The following is a 21,221-nucleotide window of genomic DNA, read 5'->3' on the forward strand; positions in this document are numbered from 1 at the left end:
TACTTCAAGAACATTGTGTGCACCTGGGTTCTCAGTAGCATTCCTGTCTGTTATGCATTCAGCTAGTTCATACTAAGGAATCACAACTAGTTACACCACATCCACCTTTGGGATATGTTTTCAAGTTACAGAAATGTCAGCAGCTTCAGAAGCAACACTCCACACAGTCTCAACACTCCTAGTCTCAGGAACCTTGGGGTTCCCTGATCACAGGTTGAGAGAGAACAGGAGCCTTACGCTATGAGTGTGTGGTCTCACTACCTTTACTACTGCAAATGGTCTGTTTTTAGAGCCTTTCCATTCACTCTGATGGGTTCTGGGTCAAGCCCTTATTTTCATAAGTACAAAATTCATCTCTACAGGAACCACGAAATCACAACCAATCCTTTCCATAGTAAAGGATTAAAATAGACACTTACAAAAATGCAGGTAAGCAATGATGGGCATAAAACTTTCTGGTTATGTTATTTTGGATTTACACTCCATGAACATAACTAAATTCCACGGCACCCTAAATACCTACATCTTTAGCAGATACTCCCGAAAAGGCTACAGCTATAATTGGTTTAGATTTAAAAATAAATGAGTGGATTTAGTGCTTTGTGACTGGTAGTCTCTATTTATTGATAGAACAGATATAGAGCATGGGCAATAGTCAGAAAGCTTCCCCCTCATTACCCTGCCAATGTGCTTCAATCCTATCCTGGAGGAACCAAATTGCATGGGCCTGTCTACTTTAGCACTTTGTAGCTGTAATTCACCACTGGGAGTATCAATGACAAAAGTGCCATTGTTCCATAAGTTGTAAGCTTTTCAAGGCAGGGATTGTTGTTTTGTTACATGTTTATGCAGTCCCTAGCACAATGGGGCTGGGACCTGTAGGTGCTGCTGCAATAGAAATGAATAACAATGCTGTAAAGAGGACTTTTTTTGGTCACTTTCCATTCTATATCCCCACTCTACATTACTCAGGAAGATCTGAACCAGTCGCAGCAGGGTTAGGCAACCCAGAAGTGAGAACACCCATAGCATCTAAGTGGAATTCTGGTTATGATTTTGCCAGTGAGAAAACAGTTGAGTCTCAGTTCCTATTCAGTTACTGATCTTTGCTGAACAAAAAAGCCAATTGTGAGGTTTTGTTGCTTTAGTTTTAAATGATGATACACTCATGAGCTCTCCCATCGGCTTCACTACTCCAGCCCCTGTGAGTGGCAGTAGCTATGTCGGTGGGAGATGCTCTCCCACCAACATAGCGCTGTCCAGACCGGCACTACTGGGAGTGTAACTTGTGATTTATTCACCCCCCTGAAAGACACAATTTATACCAACATAAGCTGTAGTGAAGACATAGCCTTAGTGCAGAATGGCAGGCACTCTCTTGCGTACATGAAGCTTACTGTACCTGTGCTTCATAAACTGTACCGGCTATTGCTTCAAATCCCCCCTCATTCTTCTCTTCCGCAGACTAAACAATCCCAGTTCCTTCAGCCTCTCCTCATAAGTCTTGTGTTCCAGACCCCTAATCATTTTTGTTGCCCTTCGCTGGACTCTCTCCAATTTATCCACATCCTTCTTGTAGTGTGGGGCCCAAAACTGGACACAGTACTCCAGATGAGGCCTCACCAATGTCGAATAGAGGGGGACGATCACGTCCCTCGATCTGCTCGCTATACCCCTACTTATACATCCCAAAATGCCATTGGCCTTCTTGGCAACAAGGGCACACTGCTGACTCATATCCAGCTTCTCGTCCACTGTCACCCCTAGGTCCTTTTCCGCAGAACTGCTGCCTAGCCATTCGGTCCCTAGTCTGTAGCGGTGCATTGGGTTCTTCCGTCCTAAGTGCAGGACCCTGCACTTATCCTTGTTGAATCTCATCAGATTTCTTTTGGCCCAATCCTCCAATTTGTTTAGGTCCCTCTGTATCCTATCCCTGCCCTCCAGCGTATCTACCACTCCTCCTAGTTTAGTTTCATCCGCAAATTTGCTGAGAGTGCAATCCACACCATCCTCCAGATCATTTATGAAGATATTGAACAAAACCGGCCCCAGGACCGACCCCTGGGGCACTCCACTTGACACCAGCTGCCAACTAGACATGTAGCCATTGATCACTACCCGTTGAGCCCGACAATCTAGCCAACTTTCTACCCACCTTATAGTGCATTCATCCAGCCCATACTACTTTAACTTGCTGACAAGAATACTGTGGGAGACCGTGTCAAAAGCTTTGCTAAAGTCAAGAAACAATACATCCACTGCTTTCCCTTCATCCACAGAACCAGTAGTCTCATCATAGAAGGCGATTAGATTAGTCAGGCATGATCTTCCCTTGGTGAATCCATGCTGACTGTTCCTGATCACTTTCCTCTCGTGTAAGTGCTTCAGGATTGATTCTTTGGACCTGCTCCATGATTTTTCCGGGGACTGAGGTGAGGCTGACTGGCCTGTAGTTCCCAGGATCCTCCTCCTTCCCTTTTTTAAAGATTGGCACTACATTAGCCTTTTTCCAGTCATCTGGGACTTCCCCCGTTCGCCATGAGTTTTCAAAGATAATGGCCAATGACTCTGCAATCACAGCCGCCAATTCCTTTAGCACTCTCGGATGCAACTCATCCGGCCCCATGGACTTGTGCAAGTCCAGCTTTTCTAAATAGTCCCTAATCACCTCTTTCTCCACAGAGGGCTGGCCATCTACTCCCCATGCTGTGATGCCCAGCGCAGCAGTCTGGGAGCTGACCTTATTAGTGAAGACTGAGGAAAAAAAAGCATTGAGTACATTAGCTTTTCCCACATCCTCTATCACTAGGTTGCCTCCCTCATTCAGTAATTGGCCCACACTTTCCTTGGCTTTCTTCTTATTGCCAACATACCTGAAGAAACCCTTCTTGTTACTCTTGACATCTCTTGCTAGCTGCAGCTCCAGGTGCGAATTGGCCCTCCTGATTTCATTCCTACATGCTCGAGCAATATTTTTATACTCTTCCCTGGTCATATGTCCAACCTTCCACTTCTTGTAAGCTTCTTTTTTATGTTTAAGATCCGCTAGGATTTCACCGTTAAGCCAAGCTGGTCGCCTGCCATATTTACTATTCTTTCGACACATCGGGATGGTTTGTCCCTGTAACCTCAACAGGGATTCCTTGAAATACAGCTAGCTCTCCTGGACTCCTTTCCCCTTCATGTTAGTCGCCCAGGGGATCCTACCCATCCGTTCCCTGAGGGAGTTGAAGTCTGCTTTCCTGAAGTCCAGGGTCCGTATCCTGCTGCTTACGTTTCTTCCCTGTGTCAGGATCCTGAACTCAACCAACTCATGCTCACTGCCTCCCAAATTCCCATCCACTTTTGCTTCCCCCACTAATTCTTCCCGGTTTGTGAGCAGCAGGTCAAGAAAAGCTCCTCCCCTAGCTGGCTCCTCTAGCACTTGCACCAGGAAATTGTCCCCTACATTTTCCAAAAACTTCCTGGATTGTCTATGCACCGCTGTAGTGCTCTCCCAGCAGATATCAGGAAAATTAAAGTCACCCATGAGAACGAGGGTGCGCGATCTAGTAGCTTCTGCGAGTTGCCGGAAGAAAGCCTCATCCACCTCATCCCCCTGGTCCGGTGGTCTATAGCAGACTCCCACCACCACATCACTCTTGTTGCTCACACTTCTAAACTTAATCCAGAGACACTCAGGTTTTTCTGCAGTTTCGTACCGGAGCTCTGAGCAGTCATACTGCTCCCTTACATATGGTGCTACTCCCCCACCTTTTCTGCCCTCCCTGTCCTTCCTGAACAGTTTATAACCATCCATGACAGTACTCCAGTCATGTGAGTTATCCCACCAAGTCTCTGTTATTCCAATCACGTCATAATTCCTTGACATCACCAGGACCTCCAGTTCTCCCTGTTTGTTTCCAAGGCTTTGTGCATTTATACATAAGCACTTGAGATAAGCTGCTGATCGCCCCTCATTCTCAGTATGAGGCAGGAGCCCTCCCCTCAAAGACGTTCCTGCCTGTCATGACAGGTTTCATGACAGGTTTCAGAGTAGCAGCCGTGTTAGTCTGTATCTGTAAAAAGAAAAGGAGTACTTGTGGCACCCTAGAGACTAACAAATTTATTAGAGCATAAGCTTTCGTGAGCTACGGCTCACTTCATCGGATGCATACAGTGGAAAATATAGTGGGGAGATTTTATATACACAGAGAACATGAAACAGTGGGTGTTTCTAATAATGCTCTAATAAATTTGTTAGTCTCTAAGGTGCCACAAGTACTTCTTTTCTTTTCACATATCATGAGAGATGGAAAGATCACTTCGGCCCCTTTCACTACCAATCTTTTGATTTCAATGCTCAGGGCTGGAAGTGTTCTCAGAGTATGACTCTTAATTCTGGAATTCATGTCCAAGTTCACTGAGCAGACCATGAGTTTGACGACTTCCAATGGATGATGTACACTCATTTATTTGCTCATGCTTTTTCTTGATGCTTCACCAGAGCTGCCACCATAGAGTGAGAGAATGCAAAAGTAATTTCCAAAACAATCTGTCATTTTGAATAGGCTTCTGTGAGTCATGTATATGCCTAGACACAGGGTTAGGTGTGTTCTTAGACGTAAGTAAAAACAAAACATGGTGTGGAATTTGCGGATTAATATAACAAAGTGAAAACCATTAAAAAAGGAGAAATACTGTTCTGCAAGCAGAAATATTGTTCTACAAGAGACCCAAAGATAGATAGTACAAGTTACCACTAATCTGTTGGTTTTGAACATGGATAGCCCAGGTACTTCACCCAGATCAACACAGTTCATGGTGTACTAGAAAGGGCTGCAAGATTTGCAACTACAGATAATGATGTTTTGGGAAGGGAACTGTGGTTTCTGTTTTGGATGATTTCCCATATGGAGGAAACTACTATATGAGAAAACGTGCATTTGTTACAAGATTAGTATAAAACAGAGGAGTCTAAATTCAAAGGGGATAATACTCACAGTATTATCTGCCTCACAGTGATGTGAAGTTTAATTCATATTTGTACAAGAGAGGAGCCAAATGCAAAATCCCAGATCCAAACTCCCCTGAGCTCTGTGGTTCAAGGCCAATGCATTTAGATGGTGCTATAAAAATGTAAAACCACTATATGGAGTACTAAATATTTATATTTTAATAAGTACTTTCCTTTACCGACCATCGGGCCAGATCCTGAGAGCCTGAGTTCTTACCTAGGAAACTCAGCGGAAGTATACTTGAGGGAGGACTGAATAAGAACTGACCTAAGGATTTGGCCGACAGACTCCAAAACTGAGAAATTAAATTTAACATTTTAAAAAACCACTAAATCTGCGCCAACTTCCCATTCCTTCCTTTCATAACGTCCCAGATAAAGATTTTCCAACCACAACACTGCACCTCTAGGGTACGCAATTCAAAGACAGGCCAGGCTAACAAAGAGAAGCAAATGGCAGAAAGTATTCCAGAAGCCTTAGCACATATTAACAGCAGGACATCTATGGTAGGTGATGCACATTGGATCAGCATCTATGGCCACAATTAGGAAAGAGCAAAATGGTTTGGTGGAGCCAATCAAAACCGTCACCATCCACCCATACAACCAAACCTTTCTGAAGCTTTGAAAACTCTCACCCCACTCCCCTAACCACCACATATCTGCAGCAGCAGGTCTTCTTGGGGAGGTGCATTTTGGCAGTTTACGCCCATTTCTCCTCCCCCACCTACACTGGGTCTCTTCTTCAAGAGGTTGCCTGATGGCCTGCTCACCACTCCAGTGAGCCTCAGTTGCCTTAACTAGATGACCAGGTGGCTCATTTCCCTACCTGCCTCCTAACCCAGCCTTGCATGCTCTGGTGCAGCAGGAGCAAACAGTGAATCTCTCTGCTATGCTCGCTGCTCTCCTCTCCTAGTAAACACAAGGGGTGCTTTGGAGAGTCAGGATACCTCTGAGTGAGGCACCACAATGCAGAAGGCTAGGAACATATGAGATCCCTTTAACCCTTTCCATATTAGCTGCCTCAGAAGCACATGCCACTGCATACAGTCACATTCTGAACGAGGGACTAGAGGTGAAAGGTTCTGTATCCAGTTACAAATCCCAATTCAATTGTTTTTCTCCAGGCGAGGGCAACAGAAAGGGCATGGATAGAGGGGCAGCACTTTTAAACTTTCCTTTCCACCTCCTTCTCTCCATCCTCCTCCTCCCACCATAAAATGAGATCTCTACCACCTTCCTAGATCTTCAACCCCCAGGTATGCTAGCCTAGTACAGACAGCTGAAGTACACTAAGCGTTCTAAGGGCTAAAACTTGAGTAGACTGCGGCAGCTTGAATTCCATTACTAAAAGAATTGAACCACGAGACACAGGAGTCAATATTATTCCCCAACCAGATGGAAAAGTTGTTCGTGACGACTCACCAGGTTTTCCTCCAGCCACTCCCGTATACATCTTGCTGTATCCCCCGGTACCTGATTCCGTAATGCTTCTCTCTCTTGAGGATCCTCTAGCATTTCTAGTGCCATCTTCAGTTCTTCTAGCAGATGCAAGATTTGGAATGTACCCAAATATACTGATGGAGCACGTGACACAATGTCATATATGCCGTTTGCATACTCTGTGGCTGCCTTAGTACCTAATACAAGTAGTAAAGAGAGGGAGAAAAGAGATTTTTATAAAAAATTTTAAAGGTCTTCAATAAATATATGGATATAATTCAATGATACAATAATAGCTACACCCCAGATGCTACTCTATGGGTATTATTAACAATTAATGAAAAGGGAAATATGACATCTTTCTGATAGCACTTACACATTTTTGAGTTAGTTGTTATTTAAACAGACAAATAAATGTCCTCTTTCAGAATGAGACAGAGGTGTAATATTCAGATCACTACATTTAAAAAGAGGATACTCGGTCCAGGATAGATTTGCTAACGCCCCTTAAACACAAACCAAACCACCTCCAAACCACCTGCAAGTAACCTTTGCAACCATAAGATGTCACAATGTAGTTGAAAGACCACACAATAGCCCCATTTCTCCTGTATTACAAAAAGGACTTTTGTTCTATTTTAGCAAGAAATCCAGGTGAGAACAGGTTTCATTACAATCATGACAAAAAAACCTAAGCTTTGGCAGAAAAAAAAAATCATAGTTAGCTATATAGATTGCTAGCAAAACCCTTCTCATCCTCTTAAAACGGAATCCAGCAATACTGAGAGAGAAATTCTTTCCTCAAGGCACAGTACATGTGCAACTCCACTAAAGTCTTAGCAGAGGGCAGAAGTTAGTTCTTAGATGCAGTCTTAAGTTCCAAAGTATCAGCTTGGTATTGATTAAAATTACCAAAAGATGGACAGGAAATTGGAACTGGAAAGAACCCATTGCTGATGTAATGCTTTCCTATCACTTAAAAAAACCCCAACAAGGTGGGGGTAGAAGACACTTCCCCATGACATGATGGAAATTTAGCTCATTCAGCAAGGCCCCCTCCCTTCATATGGTAATCAGGCATTGATTGGGCTGAAAGAGTGCCAACTAAATGCAAGCCTCAGAAATTTGGATTGTGGCTTCAATGTGGAGGAGTTTGTTTTCCTTACACAGGAAAACTGGATAGCATCCTTGGCTTAGTAAAACACTTGACAGCACAGAAGATAGTCAGTAGTAGTTTAAGCTCTCTCTCCCCCTCCCCCGCAACAATGTGGGAAGGGAATGTCAGAAACAAAAGTGGCAGCAAATAAGGGCCAACACAGGGCGGGGAAAAACATCTGTTTGTAACCGTTAAACTCCAGTTAGAACATAGGAATTGCCATACTGGCTCTTCTTCCATCTAGTCCAGTATCCAGCATGCAAAACTGAAAGACACTCCGTGGTGAGCCATATGTGAGATAGATAATCTGTTCCCCCATGAAACCTTCTCTTAACCCCCAACAGTTAAGAGACGGGCATAAACCCACAAAGTTTTTTTTCTTCCTTCAAAAACATCTGCATTAGTATTTTGTTGTAATTCTGAATATTATATATATAAATGTTCAAGCCCTTGCTGATTCCTGATAAATTCTTGGCCTCATCAACTTCATGCATCAATGAGTTCCACCTTTTAATTATGGCTTGTGTGAAAAAAAGGAAACTCTCATGAGAAGGGTCCCTGAAGAGGAACAGGGAATGGGGATGGGGTAGAAATAAACGGTAGGGTAAAACCCTCTGCCACAGTATCGAGGACCCAGCGGTCTGAAGTTATAGTGGTCCATGCGGGGAGGAAAACAGAAAAGTGGTTGGAGAACAGCAGGACAGACGGATACAGAATACCCTGTGCTCAGGTATGATCAGTAAAAAAAAAAAAAAAAATCCAAGCCTTTAATTTTGCTAAATAAAGTGTCTTCAATGCAATCAAATTTCTTCATCAATGACTCAGGGCCTATTCATCATTCACCACCAGGGGGCTATCAGGCTGGATCTTGCAAGGTACTGAGCATTCTAGCTTCCATGCAACAAAGCCCCACTGACTTGAAGTCTATGGGACTACTTACATTTTTAAAATTAAGCACAATGCTTAAGTGCTTTGCTGGATTGGGGCCATAGTGCTCAGCACCCTGGAGGATCAAGCCCCTATATGGGTAACTTTCATTTTCTGGAATGGAAGCTAGACACACAGATCCCAGTGCATCACTGAGAGAACATAATCCTTCCTCTCCCCTTTCCAAACACATGCACACATTGTCCTCTTTTGTGCTGCTATTTTTAATCCAATTTGCTGTGGGTTGCCATTGCAGCCCTTTTTCCTCTTTGATTGAAGTGGGGGAGGGGTAAAATTCCCCTGGAGGCAATGCCAAGGCACAGTTCACCAGGGAGAGAAGTGATGTAGAAATGTAGATGCTCATTCAACATTTTAATTCATACAGCTTCCTATTTTTCTGGCTGAACATTGGCAGGACTCAAACAGATCACTGACTTACTTCCTCTTGTTCAGTTCCTAAATATCTTTGTATTAAATAGAACATGCATTGTTCATCTGAAAAGGAGAACAGAAGAAAGAAACTGAAAAAACAGAACTAAAAACCCACAGGAACTAGTTTAATTAAATATGGTATATGTTAAATTTAACCATGTCCACACTAAAACTGCGAAGAGCACAAGCAAGTTACAATTCCAGACAGAAAAGGAGGACTTGTGGCACCTTAGAGACTAACACATTTATCTGAGCATAAGCTTTTCGTGTAGCTCACGAAAGCTTATGCTCAAACAAATTTGTTAGTCTTTAAGGTGCCACAAGTCCTCCTTTTCTTTTTGCGAATACAGACTAACACGGCTGCTACTCTAATACCAGACAGGTATGTGAATGCAAGAATGAGTATCGCCTTGCAGCCTGAAACCTGATGAGGTGCTAGGATCAAAAGAAAGACTGCACGTGTTTTCCTACCATCCCCTTCTTGCTTAAAAACTCAAGAGGGGAAAGATATGGTTAAAGCAAAGGCATCTAACTGCAACTGGGGAAAAATGGGCTCAATTCCCAGCTCTGCCACATACACTCACTGGGGGATCTTAGGCAAATCATTTAATCTCTCTGTGCCCCAGTTTCCCATCTGTAAAGAAGGGAGAAGTAATATTTCCTTTCTCCCACCTTATATCTATCTTTAGATCGTAAGCTCTGTGGGGTAGGAATCTTCTGATACTATGCATCTATATAGTGTCTAGCATAATGGGTTCCTGATCTTGGCTGGGCGCTCTGGGCACTAACGTAATACAAATATATTTTCCATGTGGCTGTTTGTAAAGTGCTTTTGGGACCAATTCAAGTAATCTTTTTAGGGTTAACCAACTCCTTTTTTGGCCTGCATATCCCGATAGTGGATGACTGAGGTTACAAAGCTTCTGCACACGGTATTCAAAAGTGTGGGGACAACTGTACAGCATTTTCAGTTACACATTTCCTATTCTGTGAACTTAAAGCGTTTTGCAGTTCAAAGTTCTTTGGAGCCATTCAGCTAATTCCAGGGAAAGGTTGCTTTGGGGCAAATACATAACCCAGTTTGGAAAGGTTTCAGAGTAACAGCCATGTTAGTCTGTATTTGCAAAAAGAAAAGTAGTACTTGTGGCACCTTAGAGACTAACCAATTTATTTGAGCATAAGCTTTCGTGAGCTACAGCTCACTTCATCGGATGCATACTGTGGAAAGTACATAAGACGTTTTTATACACACAAACCATGAAAAAATGGGTGATTATCACTACAAAAGGTTTTCTCTCCCCCCACCCCACTCTCATGCTGGTAATAGCTTATGTAAAGTGATCACTCTCCTTACAATGTGTATGATAATCAAGGTGGGCCATTTCCAGCACAAATCCAGGTTTTCTCCTCACCCCACCCCCCAAACACACACACAAACCCCCTCTCCTGTTGGTAATAGCTTATCTAAAGTGATGAAAAAAGAAAAGGAGTAATTGTGGCACCTTAGAGACTAACCAATTTATTTGAGCATAAGCTTTTGTCAGCTACAGCTCACTTCATCGGATGCATACTGTGGAAAGCATGCATCCGATGAAGTGAGCTGTAGCTCATTAAAGCTTATGCTCAAATAAATTGGTTAGTCTCTAAGGTGCCACAAGTACTCCTTTTTTTTTTTTGCGAATACTAACACGGCTGTTACTCTGAAACCTAAAGTGATGACTCTCCTTACAATGTGTATGATAATCAAGGTGGGCCATTTCCAGCACAAATCCAGAGATTAACAAGAACGTCTTGGGGCGGGGTAGGAAAAAACAAGGGGAAATAGGTTACCTTGCATAATGACTTAGCCACTCCCAGTCTCTATTCAAGCCTAAGTTAATTGTATCCAATTTGCAAATGAATTCCAATTCAGCAGTCTCTCGCTGGAGTCTGGATTTGAAGTTTTTCTGTTGTAATATCGCAACTTTCATGTCTGTGATTGCGTGACCAGAGAGATTGAAGTATTCTCCGACTGGTTTATGAATGTTATAATTCTTGACATCTGATTTGTGTCCATTTATTCTTTTATGTAGAGACTGTCCAGATTGACCAATGTACATGGCAGAGGGGCATTGCTGGCACATGATAGCATATATCACATTGGTAGATGTGCAGGTGAACGAGCCTCTGATAGTGTGGCTGATGTTATTAGGCCCTGTGATGGTGTCCCCTGAATAGATATGTGGGCACAGTTGGCAACGGGCTTTGTTGCAAGGATAGGTTCCTGGGTTAGTGGTTCAGTTGTGTGGTATGTGGTTGCTGGTGAGTATTTGCTTCAGGTTGGGGGGCTGTCTGTAGGCAAGGACTGGCCTGTCTCCCAAGATTTGTGAGAGTGTTGGGTCATCCTTCAGGATAGGTTGTAGATCCTTGATAATGCGTTGGAGGGGTTTTAGTTGGGGGCTGAAGGTGACGGCTAGTGGCGTTCTGTTATTTTCTTTGTTAGGCCTGTCCTGTAATAGGTGACTTCTGGGAACGTCTTCTGTACTTTCCACAGTATGCATCTGATGAAGTGAGCTGTAGCTCACGAAAGCTTATGCTGAAATAAATTGGTTAGTCTCTAAGGTGCCACAAGTACTCCTTTTCTTTTTCCAGTTTGGAGAGCAATGCATTTGCAGCCTTGTGATATAAGTTACCAAAGAGAGCTATAAAATTACAGTGGACGGGAATTGGGGTAGCGGAGGGCATGGTAAATTGTTTCACAAGCCAAGAAATGCTAACGTCAGCTTTGAACATATCCTATATAGTGTTATGTTTTGTGTAGCCCCCAAAATTTGAAAATATTTTGTTTGCAGCTACACAGGGACTTCAAACACTAAGGGCAAACTGCAGCAATTGGTTATAATGCTATAACCCTAGGAGCTACATAACTGCATAGCTACATTCCCTCATATGTGCTGGGAAACTGAGTTCAGGCTTGCAGTTTCCTTTCAATTCTATTGGGAAGACAGGATCTACTTCCCCATAGAAAGGGCAGAAAATTCATCTAAAATCCATGGCTATTGGGCAGTCCATTGAAGGAAAGGGCCACCAGCATGAGAACCCTGTGTTCAGCCCTGCTCTTTGCCCCCAATCCCTTTACCTCAGGTTGTATTGCATTCAGAGGGATTCCAACAGTAGCTTTTATTATTTTTTGTATTATTGGAGGTCCTACAGGCGCCAAGCCAAGATTCAGGTCCTACTGTGCTAGGCACTGTACGTGCACACAGAGTGACAGATACCCCTACCCACCAAAAAACTTACAGTCCCAAGTAAATGTGGCAAGGGGAGAAAGTGGGATAGGCCAGCGGCCTCAAAGCTAGTGCGAAGAAATGCCTGCACCACAGGTGGATTATCATTGATCCCAGCAGAGGGTTCAGGAGCAGAACCACAGACCATTTTACATGGCGGAGGAAAGCAAAATCCACCGTTCTCCCCACCCAAGTAACTTAGGGAAATTCTGTGACGAGAGCCTCAGACAGATTTCCTCTACCAGACCATCTCCCACAGGTTTTTCTAGCCTAATGAGATTTGTGATAAAACAATTTGGTGGGGGCAGGAGAGAGAAGACAACGTTTCAGCGCAAAATCGGATGATACTAAACTGGGAGGAGTGGTAGATACACTGGAGGGCAGGGATAGGATACAGAGGGACCTAGACAAATTGGAGGATTGGGCCAAAAGAAATCTGATGAGGTTCAATAAGGATAAGTGCAGGGTCCTGCACTTAGGACGGAAGAACCCAATGCACAGCTACAGACTAGGGACCGAATGGCTAGGCAGCAGTTCTGCGGAAAAGGACCTAGGGGTGACAGTGGACGAGAAGCTGGATATGAGTCAGCAGTGTGCCCTTGTTGCCAAGAAGGCCAGTGGCATTTTGGGATGTATAAGTAGGAGCATAGCGAGCAGATCGAGGGACGTGATCGTCCCCCTCTATTCGACATTGGTGAGGCCTCATCTGGAGTACTGTGTCCAGTTTTGGGCCCCACACTTCAAGGAGGATGTGGATAAATTGGAAAGAGTCCAGCGAAGGGCAACAAAAATGATTAGGGGTCTGGAACACATGACTTATGAGGAGAGGCTGAGGGAACTGGGATTGTTTAGTCTGTTGAAGAGAAGAATGAGGGGGGATTTGATAGCTGCTTTCAACTACCTGAGAGGTGGTTCCAGAGAGGATGGTTCTAGACTATTCTCAGTGGTGGAAGAGGACAGGACAAGGAGTAATGGTCTCAAGTTGCAGTGGGGGAGGTTTAGGTTGGATATTAGGAAAAACTTTTTCACTAGGAGGGTGGTGAAACACTGGAATGCGTTGCCTAGGGAGGTGGTGGAATCTCCTTCCTTAGAAGTTTTTAAGGTCAGGCTTGACAAAGCCCTGGCTGGGATGATTTAATTGGGGATGGGTCCTGCTTTTGAGCAGGGGGTTGGACTAGATGACCTCCTGAGGTCCCTTCCAACCCTGATATTCTATGATTCTATGAAAATCCAAAATGAACTTGTCTACCCCAGAAAGCTTTGTGGTAACTTTAAGTAGGCTGTAGAGAACAAGAACGCTGTATCAAAAAAGCTGAATCTCTGAAAGTATACAAATAATACATGCTTTGGTTTGTGGAGGAAGGGAAGATATTTAGCCTGAAATAGTCACAAGGCTGCTTGCATTTCTGTGTGATTTTCCTTTTGCTAATCTTGCTTCTGTTCATAATGGAACAAAACAGCATTAAAGACAATATAAATTCAGACATATTTACAGAAACTCTGTGGATGATAAAACTTGTTAAAAACTGACAGTCTTCAAAAGCTATTTACTAGCTTAATTGACAACTGAATGACTCACATGAACAGACTTCTGAACTACAAAAGACTTTTGTGCTTCAGATTCTCCATACTATGGAATGACAGCTAGCATGTTTTCAGTGCCTCTTTTTACCTACATTACTGTATCTTCTGCTCTTTGCACTTCTATTTCTTTTGAAACATATGGCTTCCACAATGTGGAGCCTGGAATTATATATGGCTTGTAGTTTTCTTGGGCATTCCATAGCTAAGTTTGAAGTTAGTTTCTATATGGTGGAATATGAAGCTCCCTCACCCAACTTCTGTACTCTACAGAGAGAAACCAAACCCCTTGAAACTTCACATGTCACACTGCAGCTCACAGTAGCATTTTCCTGGGAAATCTGGGAAACTAGTGATGTAAATATCGGTTTAAAATGTTAACGAGTTAACAGATTAAAATTATAGCGTTTAACCGGTTAACTGTTAACCGAGATCCCTCCAGCCGGGTGGCATGGCGTGACTGGGGTCGCTCCATTCGTCCAGCACGGCATGACGAGGGCTGGGGCCGCTTCGGCATGGCTGGGGCTGAGGTCCTGCCGGGTTGTCCGTGGCCCCTCCGGCCAGCTCAGCGCACCCAGGGCAGGGCCATCTTGGGGTGAGGTCTCGCCAGGTCAGCCGGGGGTGGGGTCCCACCCCAGCCGGCTCAGTGCTGGGGCCGCTCTGACCCTGCACGGCTAGGGGTGGGGTCCCGCTGGGCGGGTACAGATGGAGCTGGGGCTGCCCGGCCCGGCCCGGCACAACCAGGGCTGGGACCACTCTGGCCAGTGCAGGGCCACCAGGGTTAATGGGTTACGGTCGGTTAATAGTAAACCTAATGCTTACTGGTTATTCATTTAACCTTTTACATCCCTATGAAAAGCAAGTGTTTTAAAGTTAGTGATCCAGATCCTTCAACATGTGTAGGCAGCTTTGTGTCACTCTAACAGTGGTGTAAGCGCTCCAACATTCTTCCTGCAAGAACTACCTCTAAAAGGCAACTTGTAAAAATGTTGGTTGAGTTAGTCAGAATCCTCTGTCAAGGAGCCAATTCCTGGAAAGGTCATTTCTAGCCCCAGTCCTGGATGCATCTTCTAGTTTGGAGACACACAAGGCTAAGGTATGCCCATTTTCTCACCTCAGGACCCTAATATAGCCCTTCAGGTTCAGATGAACTGAAAATTTGTCTAATCAGCTCAATCCTTCTCTACTGAATACCTTAAATAATAAAAGACATGGTGTATATATAAAGTGGTACATATACTTAATTTAAATGTTGTAGTCTTACAAGAGCTACAGGAACAAAATGGTGTGATATGTTTTACTGTGTATTAATTTAGACATGCAGTGCATGGTTATGTTTTCGTTATATAACACTTGTAAGCTTGGAGTATCTGGAGTTATAGCTGTAGAATTTAAAGGGCATTTACTTGCCATCCAAGGTTCTTGATTTAGAACTTGTTTTTGACTGTAACATGGTTTTGAGACCTTTGCCTTTATTGTTTTGTAAAAATGGAGAGACCTGACGGCGGTGTTCTAATTTCGTGCTGATCTGTGGAATCTGCCTCATGCATGTCTCAACCATTTCCTTTACTGACAATTAAATATCAGACATTCCCAGCTGTAATCCTTGCGGTCTCTGCAATTACTCTCCACCAATGAGTAAGACATTTTCTTAGCTGAAACATGGCTCTTAGTTTTTGCAGATGTAAGGGGACTCTTGTCCCCTTACTAAAACTCAGTGGGGGTGTTTTGGTTGGCTAGCTCCGAGTACCAAAAGAAAGGGGAAGGGTCGATGCGAAATCAGACCCTGAGACTGACAGTCCCCAGGAACAATGGGGAGAGGCCAATGCTCCAGGGCAGCCTGATTGAAAGGGTGGACAGGCTAATGAGGGAGTCAGGAGGCCGGGGGGGGGGTCCCATCCTCCATGTGAGCTGAAATTGCCTGGGTCAGACAGAGTGGGGCCGAGCTCAGGAGAAAGCAGGTGCCCGAGCTGAGCTGAGCCATGCCAGCCAGAGGGGCCAGAAAGGCAGCCCAGGAAGCAGGTCAGTGCTGGTACCAGAGTCACAGAAGCAGCCTGCAGACCAGATCTGTGCTGGGAGCAGAGCTGTATCAACCAGATCCAGAGGAGCCAGAGAAGCAGTCCAGGGAGCTGGAGACAGAGCAGCAGCCATGTTGAGGCAGAGTGGAGCTGGAGCAGTTCGGAGCTGGGTGCAGTGAGCAGCTGTGGAGAGCGAGGAGGACCCTGGGCAGTGGGCCCAGCGCAGGGAGACGCCCCCAGCTAAGACGCCTTGCAGGCCCGACTTGGAGGGGGATCATAATCCCGATGGGGCAACGCTGGGAAGAAGGGTCCTGCCAACTAAAGCTTCAGGGCATGTGGCCACCACCAGAACAAGTGTCCGACCTGCAGCATCCCTGCAGCACAGGCAGGGCCTGATCAGGAGGCCTGGGACTTGTGAGGAACAGACTGGACTGCCCTTACATTCCAGAGATGCTGGTTGTGATATCCCCATGCCACAGAGCAGTGTTTTCCTTCAGCCTTTCCCATTTTTCCTTTTTTTAAAAAAAATGGATTGCTGTTTAATAAATTGTATTTGCTTTGAACTGCATGTAATGATCAGTAGGTCAGGGAAGCATCCAGTGCAGAGAGAGCACCCCAAAGTGGGGACACCCTTGCCCCTGCCCTAAGTGACTATGACAAGGTTGGGGGTCGAACCCCCCAGGAATCCTAGGCCCAGCCTTGTTGGAGTTATGAGGACTCTGCCACACAGGAGAGTGGAAGGGGAGCCCTTGAGATCAGGCAGGCCTCTGGGTAAAGGAAGTGGGAGCAAGGACTCAGATCCTTTCACTAGCCCCCTTCACCAGGGTGGTGGATAAGCCAGGAAAGTTCCCCACAATAGCAGGACCATTCCCCCGCTTACACAGATACTAACTATGCCAGATCTACTATTACTATAGTGTCAGTATCTGGTACAGTACAGTTCCCAGTATATCCCTGTATCTTTCAGGGATATACAATAAGCTGCAAGAAATAAGTTTTTTCTGAAATGTGGCGTAAGGCTGATTCCTAGGAGCTTTTTAAAAATACTACAAAACAAAACCTGAACTTTTAAGGACAATGCTCTGGTACATTTATCTGCAATGAGCGGTACGTTACTTCATAAGCTAATCAAGGAATCCCACTGATTTCTAAAGGAACTACTTGTGGAGAAAAGCACTAGTCAATATAAGGGTATCAGAACTGGGCCCTCAGTTTACAAACAGTTGAGGTTACCCCAAAGTGATTAATGAATTTAGATAATTATTTGTGCTTCATTGACTCAAAAAGAGAAACTGATTTTAAAAAGATAAATGTGGCAAGTTACATGTCCATTAAATGAACCAATTCCTTTCTGTATTTAACATACTACACAATTTATGTGAGCATAACATTTCCATCGTAATGCCACATTAAGAAGATATTATGAGTACTTGAAATGTACAGAGAAAAATGACTAATGATCTCAGCTCTAACTGCCATGGTCTGAAAATCCTTGTCCATAAAGTAATATTACATGGACTGGGCATCAGGGGCTGTCATAAATATAAAGGGAAGGGTAAACCCCTTTGAAATCCCTCCTGGCCAGGGGAAAGCTCCTCTCACCTGTAAAGGGTTAAGAAGCTAAAGGTAACCTCGCTGGCACCTGACCAAAATGACACAATGAGGAGACAAGATACTTTCAAAAGCTGGGAGGAGGGGGAGAAACAAAGGGTCTGTGTCTGTCTGTAGTCGTCTTGGCCAGGGACAGAACAGGAATGGAGTTTTAGAACTTTTAGTAAGTAATCTAGCTAGGTATGTGTTAGATTATGATTTCTTTAAATGGCTGAGAAAAGAATTGTGCTGAATAGAATAACTATTTCTGTCTGTGTATCTTTTTTGTAACTTAAGGTTTTGCCTAGAGGGGTTCTCTATGTTTTTGAATCTAATTACCCTGTAAGATATCTACCATCCTGATTTTACAGGGGGGATTTCTTTATTTCTATTTACTTCTATTTTTTATTAAAAGTCTTCTTGTAAAACACTGAATGCTTTTTCATTGTTCTCAGATCCAAGGGTTTGGGTCTGTGGTCACCTATGCAAATTGGTGAGGCTTTTTATCCAACATTTCCCAGGAAAGGGGGGGTGCAAGTGTTGGGAGGATTGTTCATTGTTCTTAAGATCCAAGGGTCTGGGTCTGTAGTCACCTAGGCAAATTGGTGAGGCTTTTTACCAAACCTTGTCCAGGAAGTGGGGTGCAAGGTTTTGGGAAGTATTTTGGGGGGAAGGACGCGTCCAAACAGCTCTTCCCCAGTAACCAGTATTAGTTTGGTGGTGGTAGCGGCCAGTCCAAGGATAACGGGGGTAATATTTTGTACCTTGGGGAAGTTTTTGACCTAAGCTGGTAAAGATAAGCTTAGGAGGTTTTTCATGCAGGTCCCCACATCTGTACCCTAGAGTTCAGAGTGGGGGAGGAACCGTGACATGGTGGCAGCGGTGGGATTAACCTGAAATCATTTTGAGATCCAGTTGAGATTTTTTGAACTAGAAATACAGATTTTAAAAAGGAATTTTTAGGAAGTCCAGGAAGCAGCTTTGAAACTGAAAGCAGCTTGGTTTCTCTCTGCTTTGTGGCCAAGCAGAGACAAAAGGGGATTATCTTGTGAATTGCAGGTTTTCTTTGCCTGGACGCAGGGTACTTAACTCCTGCAGGGAAATTCACAGTCTTCCAACCCAGAGGTTTTTTTTTTCTTTTCTTCCTAAAAGTAAATAGGGGGTGTGTGCTCTACCCATTTGCCTGGAGACAAAAGTGGCAGGGTTTTTTTTAGGATTTTGATTTTTTTTTGTTTTACAAGGAGCACAGGTTTGAAAAGAAATTTTTTTTTCTTTGGGCTGGGTAAGCAGGTTTCCAAGTAGTTGGAGGTTTTTTGCTTTAATTTGGGCCCAGAGCAGAGACAAGGGAATTGTCTTTTTCTGTAGGCTGACAATCACTATCAGAGAATAGGTATTCTATTCCAGCACAGCAAAATTTTACAGCCAAGTTTTGTTTGTTTATTTCTAAACCTCGGGTGTAAAGTTAGTTAAAAACAGAGAGGTTAGAATGGCCAAATCCTCGGCTCGACTACAGCTGGAATTAGCCAAATTTCAGGCTGAGGAAAAACAAAGGGAACATGAAAGACAGATAGAACTCATGCGGCTGGAGAAGGAGGTACAGGAGGCTGCCCACAAGAGGGAAATGGAGGCAAGGAAGCATGTGGAGGAGATGGAGAGGATAAAGGCCCAGCAGAATATACCAACAAACCCTAGCAATCCTTCTCCAGGTACCACTTCCCATCCCAGAAAGTTCCCCACCTACAAGGCAGGTGATGATACTGAGGCCTTCTTAGAAAACTTCGAAAGGGCCTGCCTTGGGTACAACATCTCTACTGACCAATACATGGTAGAGCTGAGGCCGCAGCTCAGTGGACCCTTAGCTGAGGTGGCAGCTGAAATGCCTAAAGAACATATGAACAAGTATGAACTGTTTAAATCCAAGGCGAGAGTCAGAATGGGGATAACACCCGAGCAGTCTCGTCGGAGGTTCCGAGCCCTAAGGTGGAAACCAGACATGTCATTTACCCGACATGCCTACCACATTGTGAAACATTGGGATGCCTGGATATCAGGAGCAAGTGTTGAATCTCCAGTAAATTTGCCCTTCTTAATGCAAATGGAACAATTCTTAGAGGGTGTTCCTGAGGAAATAGAAAGATACATCCTAGATGGGAAACCCAAAACTGTAATTGAGGCAGGAGAGATTGGAGCCAGATGGGTGGAGGTGGCAGAGAAGAAGAAAACTGGTCGCAGTTGGAGCGGAGACCAGAAGGGACCACCCCAGACCACACCCTATTACCGGGGGCCGCCCAAAGCCCCACCTACCTCCCAAAGAACCCTCCAGACCCCTTATCGTCCCACCACCCTGTTCTCCAGCAACCCACCTCGCCCCAGTGACCCGTCAGCTGGACGATGTTTTAAATGTAACGAGCTGGGGCATGTAAAGGCCAACTGCCCCAAGAACCCCAACAGATTACAGTTCATTGCACCGGAATCACACCAGAGGTCCACAGGCCCAGATACCTCCCAGATACCCTTGGAGCGGAGGGAAACTGTGAGTGTGGGCGGGAAGAAGGTCACCGCGTGGAGGGACACCGGAGCACAAGTGTCAGCTATCCATGCTTCCTTAGTGGACCCCAATTTAATCAACCCAGAGATCCAAGTGACGATTCAACCCTTCAAGTCCAACTCTTTCAATTTGCCTACAGCCAAGTTGCCTGTCCAGTACAAGGGCTGGTCAGGAATGTGGACTTTTGCAGTCTATGATGATTATCCCATTCCCATGCTGTTGGGGGAAGACTTGGCCAATCATGTGAAGCAGGCCAAGAGGGTGGGAATGGTCACCCGCAGCCAGGCTAAACAAGCCGTGAGGCCTAGCTCTGTTCCGGAAACTTCTATCAGGACCCAGTCAGAGGTGAGGGACCTGGACCCCAGGCCAATGTCTGCAACAGCAGTAGTGGATCCAGTCCCAGAGACCCAGACGGAACCAGTCCCAGAACCGGAACCAGCCAAACAACCAACACCAGACCCCGTGCCAGCACTGAATCCAGTACTTGCAACCTCAACACCAGAGGGCCCCACCGAACCTGAACTGGCAGCAGCCGATAACCCTACACAAGAGGCTCAGCCGGAGCCTGAATCCCAACATAGTGCACCAGCGGAGAGCGGTTCACAGTCAACAGAAACAGCTCCATCCCCTATATCGCTTCCAGAGGGACCAAGCCTATGTCCCCAATCCAATGAGGAACTGATGTCTCCAGCATCAAGGGAACAGTTCCAGACCGAACAGGAAGCAGATGAAAGCCTCCAGAGAGCTTGGACGGCGGCACGGAGCAACCCACCGCCTCTCAGCTCTTCTAATCGATCCAGGTTTGTTGTAGAAAGAGGACTTTTATACAAGGAAACTCTTTCTGGGGGACACCAGGAAGACTGGCATCCTCAGAGACAGTTGGTAGTTCCAACTAAATACCGGGCCAAGCTCTTGAGCTTAGCCCATGATCACCCTAGTGGCCATGCTGGGGTGAACAGGACCAAAGACCGTTTGGGGGGGTCATTCCACTGGGAGGGAATGGGCAAGGATGTTTCTACCTATGTCCAGTCTTGTGAGGTGTGCCAAAGAGTGGGAAAACCCCAAGACCAGGTCAAAGCCCCTCTCCAGCCACTCCCCATCATTGAAGTTCCATTTCAGCGAGTAGCTGTGGATATTCTGGGTCCTTTTCCGAAAAAGACACCCAGAGGAAAGCAGTACATACTGACTTTCATGGATTTTGCCACCCGATGGCCGGAAGCAGTAGCTCTAAGCAACACCAGGGCTAAAAGTGTGTGCCAGGCAC

The 21,221-nt window shown here is 45.0% G+C and overlaps 1 protein-coding gene across 14 annotated transcripts in view; it reads right to left on the reverse strand.

Annotated features, from left to right (window-relative positions):
* PPFIBP2 (PPFIB scaffold protein 2) overlaps positions 1 to 21,221 on the reverse strand; it is a 217,182-nt gene that overhangs the window by 115,273 nt on the left and 80,688 nt on the right. For all 14 annotated transcript variants that reach the window (XM_073347678.2, XM_073347667.2, XM_073347677.2 and 11 more), the window contains exon 3: positions 6,422 to 6,636. In XM_073347678.2, the coding sequence (XP_073203779.2) occupies positions 6,422 to 6,636 (215 nt within the window). The remainder of the gene's footprint in view (positions 1 to 6,421; positions 6,637 to 21,221) is intronic.

Source organism: Lepidochelys kempii, chromosome 6 (assembly GCF_965140285.1).
Source record: "Lepidochelys kempii isolate rLepKem1 chromosome 6, rLepKem1.hap1, whole genome shotgun sequence".
NCBI classification, from domain to species: domain Eukaryota; kingdom Metazoa; phylum Chordata; order Testudines; family Cheloniidae; genus Lepidochelys; species Lepidochelys kempii.